At 37.0% G+C, this 18969-nt stretch overlaps 1 protein-coding gene across 1 annotated transcript in view; it reads left to right on the forward strand.

The window, feature by feature from the left end:
• Positions 1 to 18969, forward strand: part of LOC126484855 (uncharacterized) — a 98652-nt gene that overhangs the window by 43849 nt on the left and 35834 nt on the right. The window contains 2 exon segments of the mRNA XM_050108451.1: positions 8983 to 9197; positions 15655 to 15808. Coding sequence (XP_049964408.1) covers positions 8983 to 9197; positions 15655 to 15808 — 369 coding nt within the window.

Here is an 18969-nt window from a genome sequence, read left to right on the forward strand (position 1 = left end):
GATAAATAAACCCCCAGCAACTGGATTACCAACATGCAAAACAAAAATGTTATGAACTTGTGCAGCAACCTCATATTAATTTACTTTGCTGAGGAATGATTCCAAGTCCTTGAGAATGTTGGAGCAGTGAGTTTGACTGTTTGCTTTGAAGTGCTGTTGGCCTGGTTTTAGACTCTTAATTTATTACGTGGTTCAGGTATTCAGCTATTGGTAGGAAAGAAGGTATATTTCTGTAAATAACACTAGAGACCATTTTTCTCCAGCATGCAAAGTTCTCTCTTTAGATGTCTCGTGTGACTTTCCTCGGGAAGTTTAGGTTATGTCTCCTAAATAATAGACACCCCCAGAAGCATTTTAAGCTGATTGTTCTAAATAGGGCTGAAAAATTTTTGTCATACTATTTCCAAAATCATATAAGTACATTTATAGAGCTTGAAAGATGAATTTAAACCATTGCTCCTTTTCAGTCCTCATTAAACAGATAGTTCCAAATAGGTAACTTTCAAGTATATTTTTGTGAAATGCTTTCCTTCTGAAAATCTAAACCATCAATTTTTCTGCTTCTGGAATCTGGATCACAGGATTCACAATGACTAACAACTTTAGATTATGTTAGCTTTCTTATAACTGGTAATCACTGGAATTTGTCCTGTTGAAGGATGTCCTACAAATGATGCATAAGAAGTAACGCTGCCATTTTCTGGATAGGCATTGGAACTATGCCAGGTACTTTTTGACACAGATGTGGTGGAAATGAGCTTCTGTTTAAGAGTCATTGTTGGCAGAATAAGACTGTACCATTCTTGTGACTTGAGTTTTGTGATGACAAGGATATCATTGAAAATTATGCCTTAAGTCACACTTACGAGAATGAACTTCACCTACTTCATGTTCACTTGTCTTCCTAATTTTTTAAGCTGTTGTGGTACCGAGCATATCCTGTAATTAGACCACTTTAAAAGCCTCATTGTTCAGGTTTAGGCAAAGCACAATGTCTGTATCATCTTAGGGCATTAGTGACCATCCCTTCACTTCGAACAGTACGCCTGCAGGAAAACCAGAAGTATCAGTGTAAGATCGAAAGAAATGTCTCCTACAGGTGAGAGTATTAAAATCCTAATGGTAAACTGCCAAAGCATTCGTAACAAAGTGCAACAGTTGGAAGCACTAATGAAAAGCAGTGAAGCTCAGATAATACTAAGTACAGAAAGCTGGTTGAATTGATAGCAGTGAGATTTTTGGTGAAAATTTAAGTGTATATCGAAAGGATAGGCAAATGGGGAAATGGAGATGGTGTATTAGTTGAAGTAGACAAGCAGCTCAAATCCCCCGAGGTAGAAATTGAATCTGTATGTGAGATTGTTTGGACAAGACTCAGTAACAGGGGTGGGCGTAAAATAATTGGATCCTTCTGTCACCCACCTGACTCATCCCCTGATGTAATCGAAACTTCAGAGAAAACCTCAGTTCACTTCTACATTAAGTTCCCCAGTCATACTGTAATCATCAGTAGAGATTGGGAAAATTACAATTTTGTTAGTGGTGTGCGTGATAAGAAATCCTGTGAAACTTTACTAAATGCATTCTCTGAAAACTGCCTAGAATAAATAGTTAGGAACCCCACTCATGATGGAAATATATTGGATCTAATGGCAACAAATAGACCTGACTTCTCTGAGGGTGTTCACATCGAAACTGGTATCAGTGACCTTGATGCAGTCGTGCCAACAATGATTATGAAAGTAGAAAGGACAACTAAAACAAGCAGAAAGATGTATATGTTCGGCAGACTTGATAAAAAATCGGTAGTGTTTTATCTGTATGAAGAACTTGAAACATTCAGCAGAGGTCAGGAGCTTGTAGAGAAACTCTGGCACAAATCTAAAAGAATAGATGACCACGCACTGGATAGATATGTATCTAGTAGTACAGTTCATAATGGTAGGAAACCTCCATGGTATATAATCACTGTAAAGAAACTACTAAAGAAACAGAGATTACTGCATAATAGGTGCAAAACAAAATGTCGGTCTATAGAATGAAACTTCTTCAGCTGCCAAGAGAGCAATGTGTGAAGCCTTCAGTTACTACCATAGCAGAATATTGTCAAGTGACATTTCACAAAATCCAAAGAAATTCTGGTTGTATGTAAAGGCTGCTAGTGTCACACCAAAGTTAGTGTCCAGTCCCTAGCGAATGAGACAGGAACTGAAATGGAGGGTAGCAAAGCAAAAGTTAAAATGCTTAACTCCGTTTTCAGAAGTTCCTTCACAATGGAGAGCCCAGGTGAAAAGCCCCAATTTAATCCTTGTACCAATGAAAAGAAGAATGAAATAAGTATTAGTGTCAATGGTGTTGAGAAACAGCTGAATTCTTTAAAATTGAACAAAGTGCCAGCCCCAATGGAATCCCTATCAGATTATATACTGAATTTGTGGCTGAGTTAGCCCTTCTTCTTACTGTAATCTGTTGTAGATTCCTCAGACAAAAAACTGCCCAGTTCTTGGAAAAAGGCACAGGTCACACCCGTCTACAAGAAGGGTAGTAGAAGTAGTCCATAAAACAACCATCCGACATCCTTGACATCGATTTGTCATAGAATCTTGGAACATATTCTGAGCTCAAAAAGAATGACCTCCTCCATGCCAACTAGCATGATTTTCGAAAACATTGATCACGTAAAACCAGCTTGCACTTTTCTCACATGACATACTGAAAGCTTTGGATCAAGGCAACCAGGTAGATGCACTATTTCTTGATTTCCAAAAAGCATTTGATGCAGTACAACATCTGTGCTTATTGTCAAAAGTACGATCATATGGGTTATCAAGCGAAATTTGTGACTGTGTTTAGGATTTTTTGACAGGGAGGACAGAGCATACTATCTTGGATGGAGAGTCGTCGACAGATGTAGAAGTAATTGTTGGTGTGCCCCAGGGAAGTGTGTTGGGACACCTGCTGTTCACCTTGTATATTAATGACCTAGCAGACAGTATTAATATTAAAATCAGGCTTTTTGCAGATGATTCAGTTATCTATAATGGAGTACAATCTGAGAGAAGCTGCATAAATATTCAGTGAGATCTTGATATGATTCCAACATGGTGCAGAGATTGGCATCTTGCTCCAAATGTAGAGAAATGTATAATTTTGCACTTCACAAGACGGGGGGGGAGACAGAATTTGTAGGGATATAAAATTGATTGAGCACATAGGTTCAGTTGTGGGTGAAGCAGGTGGCAGACTTCAGTTTATATATACTGGGGAAATGCCATCAGTCTCCAAAAGAGATTGCTTAGGAATCACCCATGCGACCCATCCTAGAATATTGCCCAAGTGTGTGGAACTTTTATCAGATATGACTGACAGTGGATACTTAACTTGTACAAAGAAGGGCAGCACGAATGGTCACAGGTTTGTTTAATCCGTAGGAGAGGGTCACATAGATAATGACAGAACTGAAGTGGTAGACTTTTGAAGACAGACTTAAACTATCCCGAGAAAGTCTGTTAATGAAGTTTCAAGAACTGACTTTAAATGATTGCTCTAGGGGTATACTATAACCACTTACGTAACACTCGCACACGGATCGTGGGGATAAGATTACAATAATTGTTGCAGTCACAGAGGCACTCAGACAGTCATTCTTCCCGCGCTTCATACGTGAATGGAACGAGAAGAAATCCTAAGAACTGTTACAGTGGGATGTAAGATATAGATATTAAGAATTTCACCTCCTGAAGGCCACCCATTGTGTCTCTATTTTATCAAGACTGAAATAGTTTGATAATGGGGTGCAAATGTCTGTGTCGAATACCACTGGAGTCGACTAGAAGGTTTTAGTTTCTGAATAATTAATAAACTTCCGTATTCAAAGGTAACAAGTAACCACACTGTAACTCAGATATACTGTAATTAATTACCTGGGAGTACAGATTAAAAAAAAAAAAATGGTGGTAAGAGCTACCTTTCACTTCAGTAAGTATTGGAAACTGAATCAATGAATGAGTAGTTGGAGCATGGAGGTTGGAGCACCATAATTGGTTGTTGTCATTGATTGACTAACTTTACACATGCTATTGTTGCTGTTTAAGGTATTCCTATAACTGTAGTTTTGATTCTTGTTGGCTATTCTGCCACAATTTTGAAACTTCAGGAATCAGTCTTGAAGTTAAGAGTTCTCACCTTTAATACCAACACAGTTTTCAAATGAGGAACTTCACTACTACTTTTGTGTTGATGCAGACAAGTTATTAATACATTTATTTCATTGTTGATAATGAGCTGCTACAGCTGAAATCAGTTAACACATATCATAGGTTATGAACAAATTGAAAATAGAAAATGTTAGAGAATATGTGATTCATTTGTGAAACTTTCAACTAGAGCAAATTTTCTCCACTTTTGACTGCACCAGTTTCATCAAATTATCATTGACAAACAGTAACTTTTAACTGATTCTTCTGTCAAATCTTGGTAAGGCAACATAATTATAACTGAAAAGCAAAATATTTTATATATTTACAGAATTAATTTATTTAGTTAACCAGCTTACAGAGTTTATCTTGTAAGGTGAAAGCAGGTTAACTAAATAAATTCATTCTATAGAATGTACATGTTATTGTGCTTTCGATTTATAGAGCAACTGTATTTGTAATGTAAGTAGTAAAATTTATTCAGAAGTGAACCACACACTAATAGATAATCGAGAGAGAGAAAAAGCAAACACTCTTATACCTTGAGGTTTAGGTTATCATTTAAAGCACAGTTCAGTGATATGACTGAAAATATCAATTCGCTCACCTAAACGTCTATAATTTTATCATAACTTAAGTTGGGTTGCTTATTGTGTTCTAAAAATTATTACCAAAGCAATCATCAGTCATTGAAGTCACCAGTCTATGAAAGGTGAATAACACTAGTTAACAAATTTAAAATTTTTTTCTGCATCTGGTTTGTGAATGGGTGGATTTGCCTAATTTTTGGGGTGCTGAATACACTGGCAAAATCAGTTTTTCTCTATGAGATCACATTTCCTAGATACACAGCAGAATAAAAAAATGGTAACAGAGGAAATTGACACAATTAAGTCAAACAAAAGTACACATTCAGAACATTTGAAATCAATACTATTTTGTATGTATATATGGGCATGATGCCAATAAAAGGTCCAAATTAGTTCAGAAGCTATTTCACCGTTAATCGTCTCTGGTTTTTGAAAAATACGATGACGGAGCTCTTCTTTTGTTTGCCGTTTCATCACTTTCCCTAACAAGATCCCAGCAGTAGTCGCCCATCATTGAAGGGTTCCAATGGTCTTAATAATTGTGTTCCATGGTAAGAATGTCTTAGTGAAAGCGGTCACCATTCTCATCGCTTACGGCTCCCAAATTTTCTGAAATGAAATCAAAGTGAGAATGTAAAAAGTGAATTTTAAGTGAAATTCTGCATCCCATGTTCTTATAGTTGTCCAACAAATCATTCACAATGGTAACATAGCTTTTCTTTTCTGTTGCCCAAAACACCCTTCACAATTGCTGTAAAACAAGACCAAGCAGCTAATTGGATACCTGTGAGTTTGGTATCAAAGGTTGGAAATTTCAGTAATTTTCCTGTTTGTGGTCCAACAAATATACCCCTTTCAGCTTTGCCTTACTTAATTTTGGAAACTTTTCTTTTAAGTGATTGAAGGCCTCGCCTTCTTTAGATATGAAGGGGAGGCAAAATGATTTTATCGGGCTCAACCAATGGGGTATTGTTCACATTTATGTTTCCAGGAACATATGACTTCCTTATAGGCCATTCCTTGATTGTATAGTGGTTCTTGGTGTCCCCAAATGCAAAAAAAAAAAAAAAAAAAAAAGCAGAAGTATTTCGTGAATCTAGCCTGTAAACCTGTAAGGAGTGTAACAACTTTTAAATCACAGCAAAGCTGCCATTCATGATCCTTATATTTGATTGCCTCTAGTAGCAAAGCCATGGTTTCATAAGTTTCTTTCATGTCTACTGCATATGCCAAAGGTACCGATGGAAATGCATTGCTTGTATCTCTCCTTTGCAAATAAAAAACAAACAATTAAACATCAAAACAGAAGAACAGCAGAAAGCGAAATACTGAATACGAAAAATAAAAAAAACTTTGAAAACTCAAAAATGGTATGTGCCAGAACATTTTGAAAGGTATATTCAGATTCTACATACCAAAATACACACTAGTTGATGTATCACATCCCAGATGCAAAATGGCTGTTGACTAGTGTAATATTTCTGATCATAATTTGTGATTTAAAGCATCATGTTGATGACTCCAGATGTGTTTGTCACATTATTTCATCTAATTTAATGAACCACTAGAGAATGAAAGCAAATAATCTTACTTGGTAAGCTAAATCAGAGTCTTTGAATCTGAGATATAATTTTTTACATTCAGAAGAGAGCTGATGTATAGTACTACACACTGCATTGACATCTCGGAATCTGAGAGATCATTTTTTACATTCAGTGTAGAGCTTTTATGTAGTACTACATATTTCAGGGACATAGAAATATAAAAAAAAAATCTAGGACAAATATTTAAGATCATAATTAATCTGGAATAAAATGGCAATACAGTTCTAACTACAGGAAATTGTTGCATAATTTGTGTATTTATGATGTTGGCATACTCTATATCTCAGTGCATTAGGTTTTATTTTATACTTCCAACCCGTTTCCCTCTTAACATTTTCTACCTATCTGACACACAGAAGCAAATATACTTTTGACTGACACTCTTCTCTTGAGCCTTTGATTTTAATCTTTCTTTCAGCTTAAAGCTACCAACTTTCAAGCTTTAGACCATGCATTTCAGAAGCTAATGAATGAGATTGTCAACAAAACACATAAAAGGTTATCAGCTTGTAAGCATTTGTCTTATTCTTAATTCAGTTATATTGGTGCAGAGAGTGCAAAATTTTGTGCAAAGCATGCTCTGAACTGCAGGATGTCATTCTGAAATAGTGCCTTGCTGGCTGCACGTTACATCTCTAAATTTAGACCAAGTGTTTCAAAATAACCTCAGCAGGTCAGGCCCGTAGTCCTAAACACACCTTGCTAGTGACAGTGACTGTTACCACAATATAAGCTGGAAAGTGGTATTAGCAGTGAAGTTTGCATGTGCAACTCTGTTACTGCTCTGCATTTAAACTCATGGTAATGTTTAACTTGTGTTGTGGAAAATTTTCCACATAATTTGTTGTAGTAGTATATGCTTTGCTTTCCTAAAAGGTAACATATAGTTAATAGATATGTGGGCTCTGTTATCATAGAAACTGTTTTTTGGCTGTGGGATATTAATTAGTGATATTGTTTTATTTTGTGTTTAGTGAAAGCCTAAACATCATAAATATATTTCTTTTTAAATGATGCATGTTTCTACATTCTATATCATTCTGGAGCACCTGTGGGAATATACTTATCCTCAAGGTAATATCAGTAATGTGAGCATCGACAATAATAATTTTATGCATTAGTGATATATCTTCACTAACATATTTTTCTTCAATAATGTTCATTTTTTGCAGTAACCCATTTACCAGATAGTTAGAAACATAAACATTTTAATTTGGTTACATTTATATACTCTCCAAAATAACTTGTGGAAATGGAAATCTTAGAATTTTCATAAAAAAATAAATAAATAAATAAATAGAGAGAGAGAGAAAGAGTGTCTGTCTTAATCCTCATTTGATCTTGTACTGATTGATCTGTGCTACTTCTTTCCTTTTGGGGGAATTTACCTATTGTTTTATTTTTTTGGGTTTCTGTGTTACTCAAGAAGTTCTGTAGTCAAAACTTAGTTTGCCAGTTCTTTATACCTATCTAATATATTATGTCATTATTTTGGTTTGTGTGATTTGGGCAAAGAAGCATTCACTGGAAAATGGCAGTTACTCATGGGAATTTGCAGCAGAATGCCAAGTGATAGAAAGTTTTTGTTAATAACATTTTATTATTTATGGCAACCTTGTACATATTTGCACTTTAGTAATATACTTTCACTAAACTGTTAAACATATTCCATAGCATCTTATCACAAGTGTAAATTGCTACATATCATTTGAAAGACAGTTGTACTGTTTGTCAGAAATTCATTAAAAATTGTCAATGTTGCTAAACTCTGTAACTATCATTTTGTGCTGTGTATCAATGCTATGGTTTACAGTATCAATATATGTTGTTTTTGTAAATGATTTCTCAATTTCTAGCATGTAGTAGCTTGCTTGGACTAATTTTTATATGGTAATTCATTTGGCCTTGGATCTTGTTATCCATACTTCAAAAACTTTAGTATATTCTCTTTGCGTCTATTACTTTCAATTCAGTTGTAATTACCTGGCAGTGGAAGACATAATTTATTGTTCTTTGTAACAGTAATGTAGGTTAACACATTTTATTTGGTTGGTGGTTTCATTTGCTTCACATGTATGTGATGGTATTTGATTAACAGTGAGCAGTTTTCTGTCTGATAGAAATAGAGAATTGTCAACAATTTTAATGTAGATGAAGCTTTTACTTTTTCAAGATATTTTGTTATTGAAACTCATAGCATAATTTATGATGGCACCAAGGTGATTTGAGTCACATTCAGTATTGCAGCTGTTAGTGATTGCATTCTAAGGAAGTGTGAACTGTAATTTTGGTACCAACCCCTTTTCTATCGTTATCATCAGCTTCGTGATGATGTAAATTACAGTGGTATGTTATGAAACATGAGTATAAGAGATAGAAAGGAATGGTTACAGTACAATCAGAATTTTTTCACTAAAGTTCAGATTATTTCTGCAATTTTAGTGAGCTGTATTATTGATCTTATTTTATAGTCGTACCAACAGTACAACTTTGTACATCTATTGAGTACATTCGGGGTGTGAAAATTGTGCAGATCATCCTTCGTAAGTTCTCATAAGAACTGAAATTTATATAAGTTTTTCTGTTACACAGATTTTCCTGACCATATCTTGCCAAGAAGATTTAGTCCTACAAATGATGTAACTGCTTTCCTTGATGACTCTGAGCAGTCTGTAGTACCAACTGATCTAGAAGTTGGATCAGTTGTGGAAGTGAGAGTTAAATTGAAGCCTCATTATGGTGTTATTCGATGGATTGGTACTGTAGCTGAGGATAAGAAAAGAAGAAAAATTGCTGGCATTGAAATGGTATGTTTTTAAAATTGAGAACCAGAAGCATTAATCTCACACATTTTTTACTGTAACAGAAGTAACCTGTTTTTGACAGTATAATGTAATTGTATAGATAAAAAATCCACTGACCAAGTGGCGGCAAGGGAACACACATGTAGAAAATTTTTTTACACATGCAAGCTCTCAGAGCCAGTGGCTTCTTCTTATGGCAGAAGGGTTGAAGGGGAAGGAAGAGGGGTGACTGAAAAGAACTGGAGAGGTTTAAGAACAGGAGTAGAGTTTGGAAAAGTCACCCAGAACCCCAGATCGGGGGAGACTTACCGGATGGGACAAGAAGGAAAGACTGGTTGTTGGGGGACTGCACTGGACAAGATTTGAAAACCTGAGATGTTACAGGTGAAAGACAGGGTAATATGCAAGACAGAGATTACTGCTAAAAAAAAAAAGCTAAGTGCATTGTATGTAAAAAGGGGGGGGGGGGGCGGCAGCAAAAAATAAACAGGTCAGAAAAGGAAAGATGTAGAAAACTAAAATGTGGAGAAAGGAGTAGGCACTGTGAAGAAATGCTGAGATGGAAGAAATTAATGTAAATGAAGGCCGGGTGGGTTGTGGGAACCCAGAACATGTTGTAGCACTAGTTCCCATTGCGGAGATCTGAGAGACTGGTGTCTTCGTGAAGAATCCAGATGGTATGCATGATGAAACAGGCACTGAGGTCACGGCTGTCATGTTGTAGAGCATGCTCTGCAACAGGATATTGTGTGTTGCTGGTATAAACCCTCTGCCTATGCCAATTCATCCTGACTGATAACAGTGTTTACATAAAAGCTAGTATATGACGTGTCATTTCACAGTTGTCTCTCTGTTTGATAGTATATGTGATTGGAGGGTGCTTAGGGCAAGTCTTACCATGGGAACAGTCACAGGGGTCCTTTTTTAAAACCTCAGGGCCCTCACAAGGACTGACACCTCAGTCCGTAGAACTTCTTACCCAACTCAAACCATGCACTTCTTCCTTTTACCTTCTTCCTAAAATCCACAAACCTTGTCATCCTAGCCATCCTATAATTACTGGTTTCAAAGCACCCGCCGGATGTATATCTGCTGTAGTTGATCAACACCTGCAACCCTTAATAGAAAGACTTCTCTCCTGTATTAAAATCAACAACCATTTCCTAGATTGTCTGAAATCCGTGCCCGTCTCACTCCCTCAACACACCGTTGATACCGCCTCCCTCTATACTGATCATTTCCTCAGTCAGTGCCTATCTGATTCCAAACCTGTGTAATGACCCACCAGCCTAGTTCAAAAGCAGGTTTCCTGGTCCATCACATGCAATCCTGGTACTGTTGATCCCTCCAAAACAAGAAGTTCGGAGCACACTACTTTTTGTTCGGTATTGTCTTGGTCTTGAACGTATTAATCAGCTACTTTCATGAGGCCATGACTTCCTAAAGTAATGCCCTGCGGTGACGTCCATTCTGTCTGAGATCTTGCCCACCACATCTAGAATAGCTTTTCGTTGCTCTCCTAATCACCACAATATCTTTGTCAGACCCTGTGCTCCTTCTCACCCATCTCCTTATCTGTGGCTCTCATGTTTTCAAATCTCGTCCAGTGCAGTCCCCAATAATGTTCTGGCGTACTGGGTGACTTCTCCGAACTCTGCCTTTTTCCGAAACCTCTCCAGTCCTTTTCCTTCACCCTTCTACCAGAAGGAGCCACCAGCACTGAAATTGTGCATATGTAAACTTTTTTTTTTTTACGTGTGATGAGTAGATTTTTTTTATCGGTCCAGTTACATTAGAATTTTTACTCTATGTGTTATCAATTATTATTAGTTACACTTTTCACCGAGCCTTGGTGATATAACTTTGTCTTTTAAATCAGAAACAAAGATCAAAATGGCAGTGTAAATTTGCAGCAAGTAGAGAATTTCTTAAAGATGTTCATGAGATACTTGGAATTAGCCTATGAAAATGCATGACATCTCCATCAAATAGTATCTGAGTGGTTTACCTGATCATCCCTGGAGGAATTAACTATTGGAAGAAACAGTTCTACTCCCGGAGACATTAAATAAGTAACAGAAATAAAATGAATAAGAGATCTATTCATCGTCCATCTAAAAAGAAATTTGTTACACACATTTGCTTCGGGTGAAAATTTATGTTAATGGAAATTAATGAATACCCATTTTAAATGCCCCACAAATGGAATGGTAGGAGGCTATTATTGAATTTTTATTATAGATTTTAATTATCTGGAATGTGTTACTGAGCACTGTGGTCGAGATTGTTAAATTTCTATATTATATAACCATGGAAGTTTTCCACGTAAATATTGAGTGTCGTCCAATTTTTAATTTTTATGAGTTGTTTCCACATAAAAATTTTTTAAACTAATGATGATCATGCCTATAGTTTAGCTATCATCTAAAAGCAATTGTTACTCATGTCACATTAGGTAATTAAAAGAAAAATGTTCCTTTACCTACAAAGAAGCTGGAAAATTAAAAGCACATCCATAAAAATCCAATATAAGTGAAAAAAAATGTGGAGCATATTGATATTTAATTAGTGGTAGTTCCCACAAAGTTAATTATTTTTCAGAACAATTTATGTATTTAGGTCGTGAAGAAGCAAGATACATTATTTTTGTGCATGTTCATTTAATCATTACTCATTGCTGAAGTACTTGCAGCTGAAGGTAAATGCAATTCCTTACAAATTAAAACTGTTGCAAACAAGAAAATGAAATCGTACACAGTCTTCTTCTCTGGCTGTTGAGGCAGGCCTGAACTGCTTTTCTTATCTGGCTGTTGAGACAGGCCTGAACTGCTTTTTCAGAAATGTGTTGCATTTGAAATATTGGTGCACAGGTAGAGTTTTTATTTTCTAATAGCTTTATCTCTGCGGAGATGTTAGATACAGTTTAGTGTTGAATGATGTTTTGCAGTTGCACAACAGTGATTCGCTCCCATTCAGAAGGACCAGTGCAAAATGTCATTGTGGCCACTCTTAGTTGTGTTTGTTGTGATTTTTTTTAAACATATTAAAAAAAAAAATACTAAGCTGGTCTGTTTGTCACAGTCTAGTTCATCTTTCATGGTTGTGCTCATGGTTAATGTGTGTGAAGTTTTGTTTTCACCCAGACAAGTTTCAGCAATTTTGTGCTAGCTTTAGTGGGTTTATTTGTTTATTTTCATTCTGCGAAGTTGTTATATGTTAACCTCTAAAGAAACTTTTTGTACAAAATTTTTATATTTGGAAAATGGACGATTACTGTCCAATGTTATATGTCAGTTTTCCTTACAGCAGAGAACTGAGATATATGTATCAGTGAGTTGAGGCATTCTATATTGTTCATTTATGATATGTATAAAGGTTCTTGTTTGATGATAAATGTCAAAATAGAGTTGATGTGTGCATTTGTTTATATGAAGGTATTGATTTTTTATGCTGGTAGCTTGAGATCTACTATGTACACTACTGGCCATTAAAATTGCTACACCAAGAAGAAATGCAAATGATAATCGGGTATTCATTGGACAAATATATTATACTAGAACTGACATGTAATTACCTTTTCACACAATTTGGGTGCATAGATCCTGAGATATCAGTACCCAGAACCACCACCTCTGGCTGTAATAACAGCCTTGATACGCCTGGGCATTGAGTCAAACAGAGCTTGGATGGCGTGTGCAGATACTGCTGCCCATGCAGCTTCAACACGATACCGCAGTTTATCAAGAGTAGTGACTGGTGTATTGTGACGAGCCAGTTGCTCAGCCACCACTGACCAGATGTTTTCAGTTGGTGAGAGAACTGGAGAATGTGCTGGCCAGGGCAGCAGTCGAACATTTTCTGTATCCAGAAAGGCCCGTACAGGACCTGCAACATGCGGTCGTGCATTATCCTGCTGAAATGTAGTGTTTCGCGGGGATCGAATGAAGGGTAGAACCACGGGTCGTAACACATCTGAAATGTAACGTCCCCTGTTCAAAGTGCCGTCAATGCGAACAAGAGGTGATCTGACATGTAACCAATGGCACCCCATACCATCACGCCAGGTGATACGCCAGTATGGTGATGACGAATACACGCTTCCAATGTGCGTTCACAGAGATGTCGCCAAACATGGATGCGTCCATCATGCTGCTGTAAACGGAACCTGGATTCATCCGAAAAAATAACGTTTTGCCATTCGTGCACCCAGGTTCGTCGTTGAGTACACCATCGCAGGCGTTCCTGTCTGTGATGCAGTGTCAAGGGTAACCGCAGCCATAGTATCCGAGCTGATAGTCCATGCTGCTGCAAACGTCGTTGAGCTGTTCGTGCAGATGGTTGTTGTCTTGCAAACATCCCCATCTGGTGACTCAGGGATCGAGACGTGGCTGCACGATCCATTTCAGCCATGCGGATAAGATGCCTGTCATCTTGACCGCTAGTGATACGAGGCCATTGGGATCCAGCACGGTGTTCCGTATTACCCTCTTGAACCCACCAATTACATATTCTGCTAACATCAATAGATCTCGACCAACGCGAGCAACAATGTCGTAATACGCTAAACCGCAATTGCGATGGGCTACAATCCAACCTTTATCAAAGTCAGAAACGTGATGGTATGCGTTTCTCCTCCTTACACGAGGCATCACAACAACGTTTCATCAGGCAACGCCGGTCATCTGCTGTTTGTGTATGGGAAATCGGTTGGAAACTTTCCTCATGTCAGCATGTTGTGGGTGTCGCCACCGGTGCCAACCTTGTGTGAATGCTCTGAAAAGCTAAACATTTGCATATCACAGCATCTTCTTCCTGTCGGTTAAATTTTGCGTCTGTAGCATGTCATCTTCATGGTGTAGCAATTTTAATGGCCAGTAGTGTAATTTACAGCTTGTCATCTGCAAACAACAGAACATTTTTTATTCTACGTTGGTTATGCGTTTCTGACTGAAAATGGGTAGATATTGGGTTATTTAGCATGTTACTTACAGTTTTTGGTGTTGTTGTTTTTTTTCCTTTGTTCATGTCGCGGTAAAACACCCATTTCTTCTGCTGTTGTCATTAAACATGCATTTTCTATTGGTTGTATACCCTGTCGTCAAGTACTCTTACTTACTAGTCTCCTTATTTGTTGACCTGAAGAATGGATATGCAGAGAATTTGCGTTTCTTCCAACATGTTGTTGTCATCTTCTTGTGGCTTGTGCACATTTTCTCCCTCTCTCTGTCTCTAATGAGTTTCGCTCTTTATTTTTGAGATATTAACTGCAAACTGACAATCTGACTGCTGGTTTCATACATAGATTAACTTGCAGGAAACATGTTTCTATATAGGCTAGGAACATAAACGCTCCTAGCAAATATGTGTTATTTAGAGGTCGTGGGTGACAAAGAGAGAAAATTGTTTTAGTGTGGTGGGACAGAATCTCTTTCTTCACCTTGTGAAAAAATAACTTGAAAGTGAATGCAAAAGGTAATGCGAATAAAATAGTTTTGGAGGTTTAGATGTGTCACAAATGACATTAAAAAAATTCTTCTATACAGAGAGCTGGCCGTTTTCACGAATTGGACTGTGGACAGTAGTAGTGAAATTCCTCCCCATTTCTTCTGTCTATAGCTAACTCCACATGGCTTTGTTTGTGGTATTTTCTTGTCAGCGGTAGATATGGCCTTTAAATAATAAAAGTTCCATTTTGTTCTTGTTTTGTAGAAATTTCACTCAGCATCTCGTTTTTTCACATTACTGCCATTACACCATTATTATCTTCATTGTATTCATATTTGTCAACACCTAAATTCTCACTTTTAGATAGTTCATTATCTGTCCATAAACTCATACTGTTCTGATTAATTTACGTTATACAGCTGTTCACATTTTGCATCACTCAGCCTTCTCTTATTAATAGCGTTATATGAGTAAACAGGCCACGGATAACAGTGACCAAAAGTGGGCAACCTACAAAGAGACTGGAACTGCTACTGATGCAGTTAAAAAAAATTAACTAAATTTTTGAGTGTGTAGAAATAAACAAGCAGGGGACTGCTTGTTAATGATGAGCTGTTAAGTTCATGTTTGAGCAGAACTTTTTGCTCCCTATACCAAACTGGTGATACCTCAAAGGTCTCATTTTTTCACCAAAAAATATGCCTTTTTTATGAGATGCAGACAAACTACAAATGAGGTGACAAAAACTGCAGGAACCATTTAACACTGATTTTGAGAAAGGTTTGCTCATTTTTTTCACCAGCAGCCAACATGTAAACCAAGTGATAACAAATTTGTATTAATTTATCATAAAATGTATATGGAGCCTTTAACTGGATTGAGTTTACAAGTGTTAAATTTGCAAACCTTTTTGAAGTGTTCGTACTTTTATCTTGACTATGTTATTGTTTGTGAATTTGTTTCAAAGTGAAGACATTGGTAGTGTTAACTGGGATTTTGTCATCATGTGTTACAGGAAGAAGACCATGTTGGTTATTCAGATGGAAGTTTCAATGGCCGCAGATACTTTCAGTGTAGACCAGGAAAGGCTATGTTTGTGCCACTGAATAGTTGTCAGAAAGATGGGAGGTTTCAGGAACCACATGTGTCAGTTGACTCGAGAATAAAAAGTAAGTTCTGTTGTTAAGTTCATTCAACATTTCAGGAAATTCTTGAAATCACTGAAACGGAAAGGCTAGACAGTACGTCCCTTCATCTCTTTAGGTGCTGCTCTCAGTACTGCTGATAATGACACTTAAAATAGAAAATGTTCTTGTAGCATTGAAAACAATAACATATTTCTTCATGGACAAATGACTATTGGTCTGGGGAGGTAGGAAGGGGGGAGGGAAGACCACTCGGGCCCTATGGTATGGGGGACCAACATGTTACAAATATGGAGTATACTTCCTAGGAGGCATATCAGTGATGTGGCTTCTTGTAGAATCAATCTTTGGAGTTGATGATGGAAAAGGTAATTTACGTGTCAGTTAAAATGTGTACTTGGAACAATTTTATTTGTATGCAATACATCCATTTCTTAATATTTGTGTGTAGATGGTCAGTTACGACAACTTCCTTTCCATATCCAGCTAGTCACACTGAATGGCTTGTACTACCTGTTCATTGAATTTGTTATTGAGGCCTCTGAACTCAATGTTTGACTAAGGCAATGAGTATGATTCTGATAACCTATGTGTAGCATCACATTCTATGTTGCGATACTTAATGTTGACAGTAGCAAAACTTGGTTTCAACTTTAAGAAGCAGTAGAATCTGGTGATACAGATAGTTGATAGTGTGGAGAAAGTCAGCCACATTTTGGGTTTGGTTTATTAATTGTAAATACACTGTTACTAGTTTTAAACTTATACATTGATCCTCAGACAGCTTTTCTCAGAACACACAGTACTTTGGTTTACAGGTGAGTTATTGTAGGATAAATAAAAATTCACAATTTCAAAACTGATGAAGATTGTACTACAGCAGTCTCGTGTTAGAATGCTACTTGGATGAATTTGATCGCCTGGAACATTTGTTTTCGGCCCCCCCCCCCCCCCCCCCGTTTTGTTTTTCAAAGAATAACACTTATGTTATTGTTGCTGTCCATTTTTTCACATACACTCATTGCTATTCACATAGATTCAAATTCATACACGTTTTATAGGTGAATAAGGTTTTGATTCTCTTAAATCAGATGAAAACAAATACGGAGTAGTTAACAAGGTAAATGAATGTGTCAAATACTGTGATACAGCTGAATGATATGGTACTTTAGAAAAAGGTGTATAATACTTCAAAGTTAAATTCAAGTAGGTACTTAAATGTAAGGCATTGGAATGAGAAAAAATTAATTGGAATTTAGGGATTTACAACATTACTGACTTACTTTTTATAGCTTTGATATAAAATGTGGTTATGAAAGTGTGTAAGATCTCAAGTACAGCTGAAATAGTACTCTCAGAACTATTCTACAAATTTATTATATATCTGATGCCATAAAACTTATTGACTGTACTGTCATTTCCTAACTTGGTTTGCAAACCCCCAGGGGGTTCGGGTTCACCAGAAAACTCTTTTTTTTTTTCCCCCTCTCCCCATAATGGTAGGTTTCAGGGTTACGCCTATTACTGTTTCCATAGATTCTGCTGTTAATAAAAAAATGTTCCTTGTTACATAGTGTAACATAGGGAATTTATCATGTTATTACAACAATAAATTAATATTTACCACAAATGCCTGATTTACAATTGTGTAACAACACTAGGAATGCATTTGATTTTGTTACAATGTAAATTTAGTCTTCCAGCTTCTTTGTGCTCTAACAATACTAACAACAGTACCATGATCCCACTAATGTATGGTTACATGGCAGGCAAGCCTTCGGTTTTCAACAGCCTACTTCTTCTGCCCTTATGGCAAATTCAGTAAGTTGTCAGTTGTAGATCAGAATTGTTTCCGTTCATATTAAAATGAATAATTGGTTGAAAAGTGGAAGTTTGGAAGGAAAACAGGGTTTAACAAAATCAAAAGTTAGTGTCGTGTCAATAGGTCATTCTGCTTATAGGGATGTGTGTCAACCTAACAAAAGTGAACTGGGTGTAAAGGAAAGTAAGTACAAACATAATTACATTAGGTTTGGAGTTTCGCCTATAGGTGAGAAGTGCTGTTAAAGACCATAGTGTGTTGTTTGTTGTGACATTCTTGGTAACACTATTCTGAAACCTTCTCTACTCGAACACCATTGATGAAGTAAACACCCCACATATATAAACAAATGTGCTGTCTTTTCTTTACATGAAAAGCTAATGAGTGCACCTGGTGTTCTTCCCTGTCCCTTGCTGCCATTTCCCTAATGGGTACCATTATAGGCCATGCAGTTGAACTGCCGAAAATTATTACATCTCTATCCTTTTGTGTATGCCTCCTCTTGACATAGGCCAAAGCTCTTGAATAGTGAAAATCGAAACAGACAACTATATTGTACTCCAAACGTCGTTTATTCAAAACCTACTACCAGTTTCTATGCAAGAATGTCTCATTTTCAGGCTTCAAGTGTAATCTACCATGAACTTACAAACCACAATGACAAAGGGCTACGAAGTCTTCAAATGGAAACAGTACAACCTAGTAAGCATGTAATGACAGCATGTGCATCCAATAAAGTCGAGTGCAGCGAGGCCAGAATCAACTGGATTCCGTAACAAGCCCATCAATGGTCAGACGACAACTAAGATTATGCTTTTTCACGATGAAATTGGTAGCATGTTTCGAATAAACGTTTGAATTGCAATACAGCTGCTGGTTTCAATTTTCATTATTCAAGTACTTAATGTCTAGTTGCTATCCCACTGTCCTCAATGGATTACAAGGACAAAACAGGTTTCCCAAATTTGGTGCAGTGAATTCCAGGGCTCAGTTTCACTTTCAGTGAAAGACAGCACCTCAAACTTGTAAGTTAGGGGGATTGGTATAACATCCTGAGTCCTCCCTGGTCCCCATCTACCTTCTACAGGACATGTAGATCTACCATTGACATTCCAGTCACAGTCAAGTGGACAAGTACTTTCTGCAGAGGAGACATATCCACAGGAGAGAATAGTAGTTGAGTTATCTTTGGTGCCACAAGTACATGACTCTTGGGAGCTCTTCCAATACACCAATTTGCAGTATCTGCCAAGCGTTTTGTAGTCATGGCAATTTCCAGCTGCTTAAGAACATAAACTAACTCATCCGGTGTTCAAGAACAACATTCACAGCGGGCCTCCATTGTGGCTGGTGCAATGTATTC

Source organism: Schistocerca serialis, chromosome 6 (assembly GCF_023864345.2).
Source record: "Schistocerca serialis cubense isolate TAMUIC-IGC-003099 chromosome 6, iqSchSeri2.2, whole genome shotgun sequence".
NCBI lineage: Eukaryota > Metazoa > Arthropoda > Insecta > Orthoptera > Acrididae > Schistocerca > Schistocerca serialis.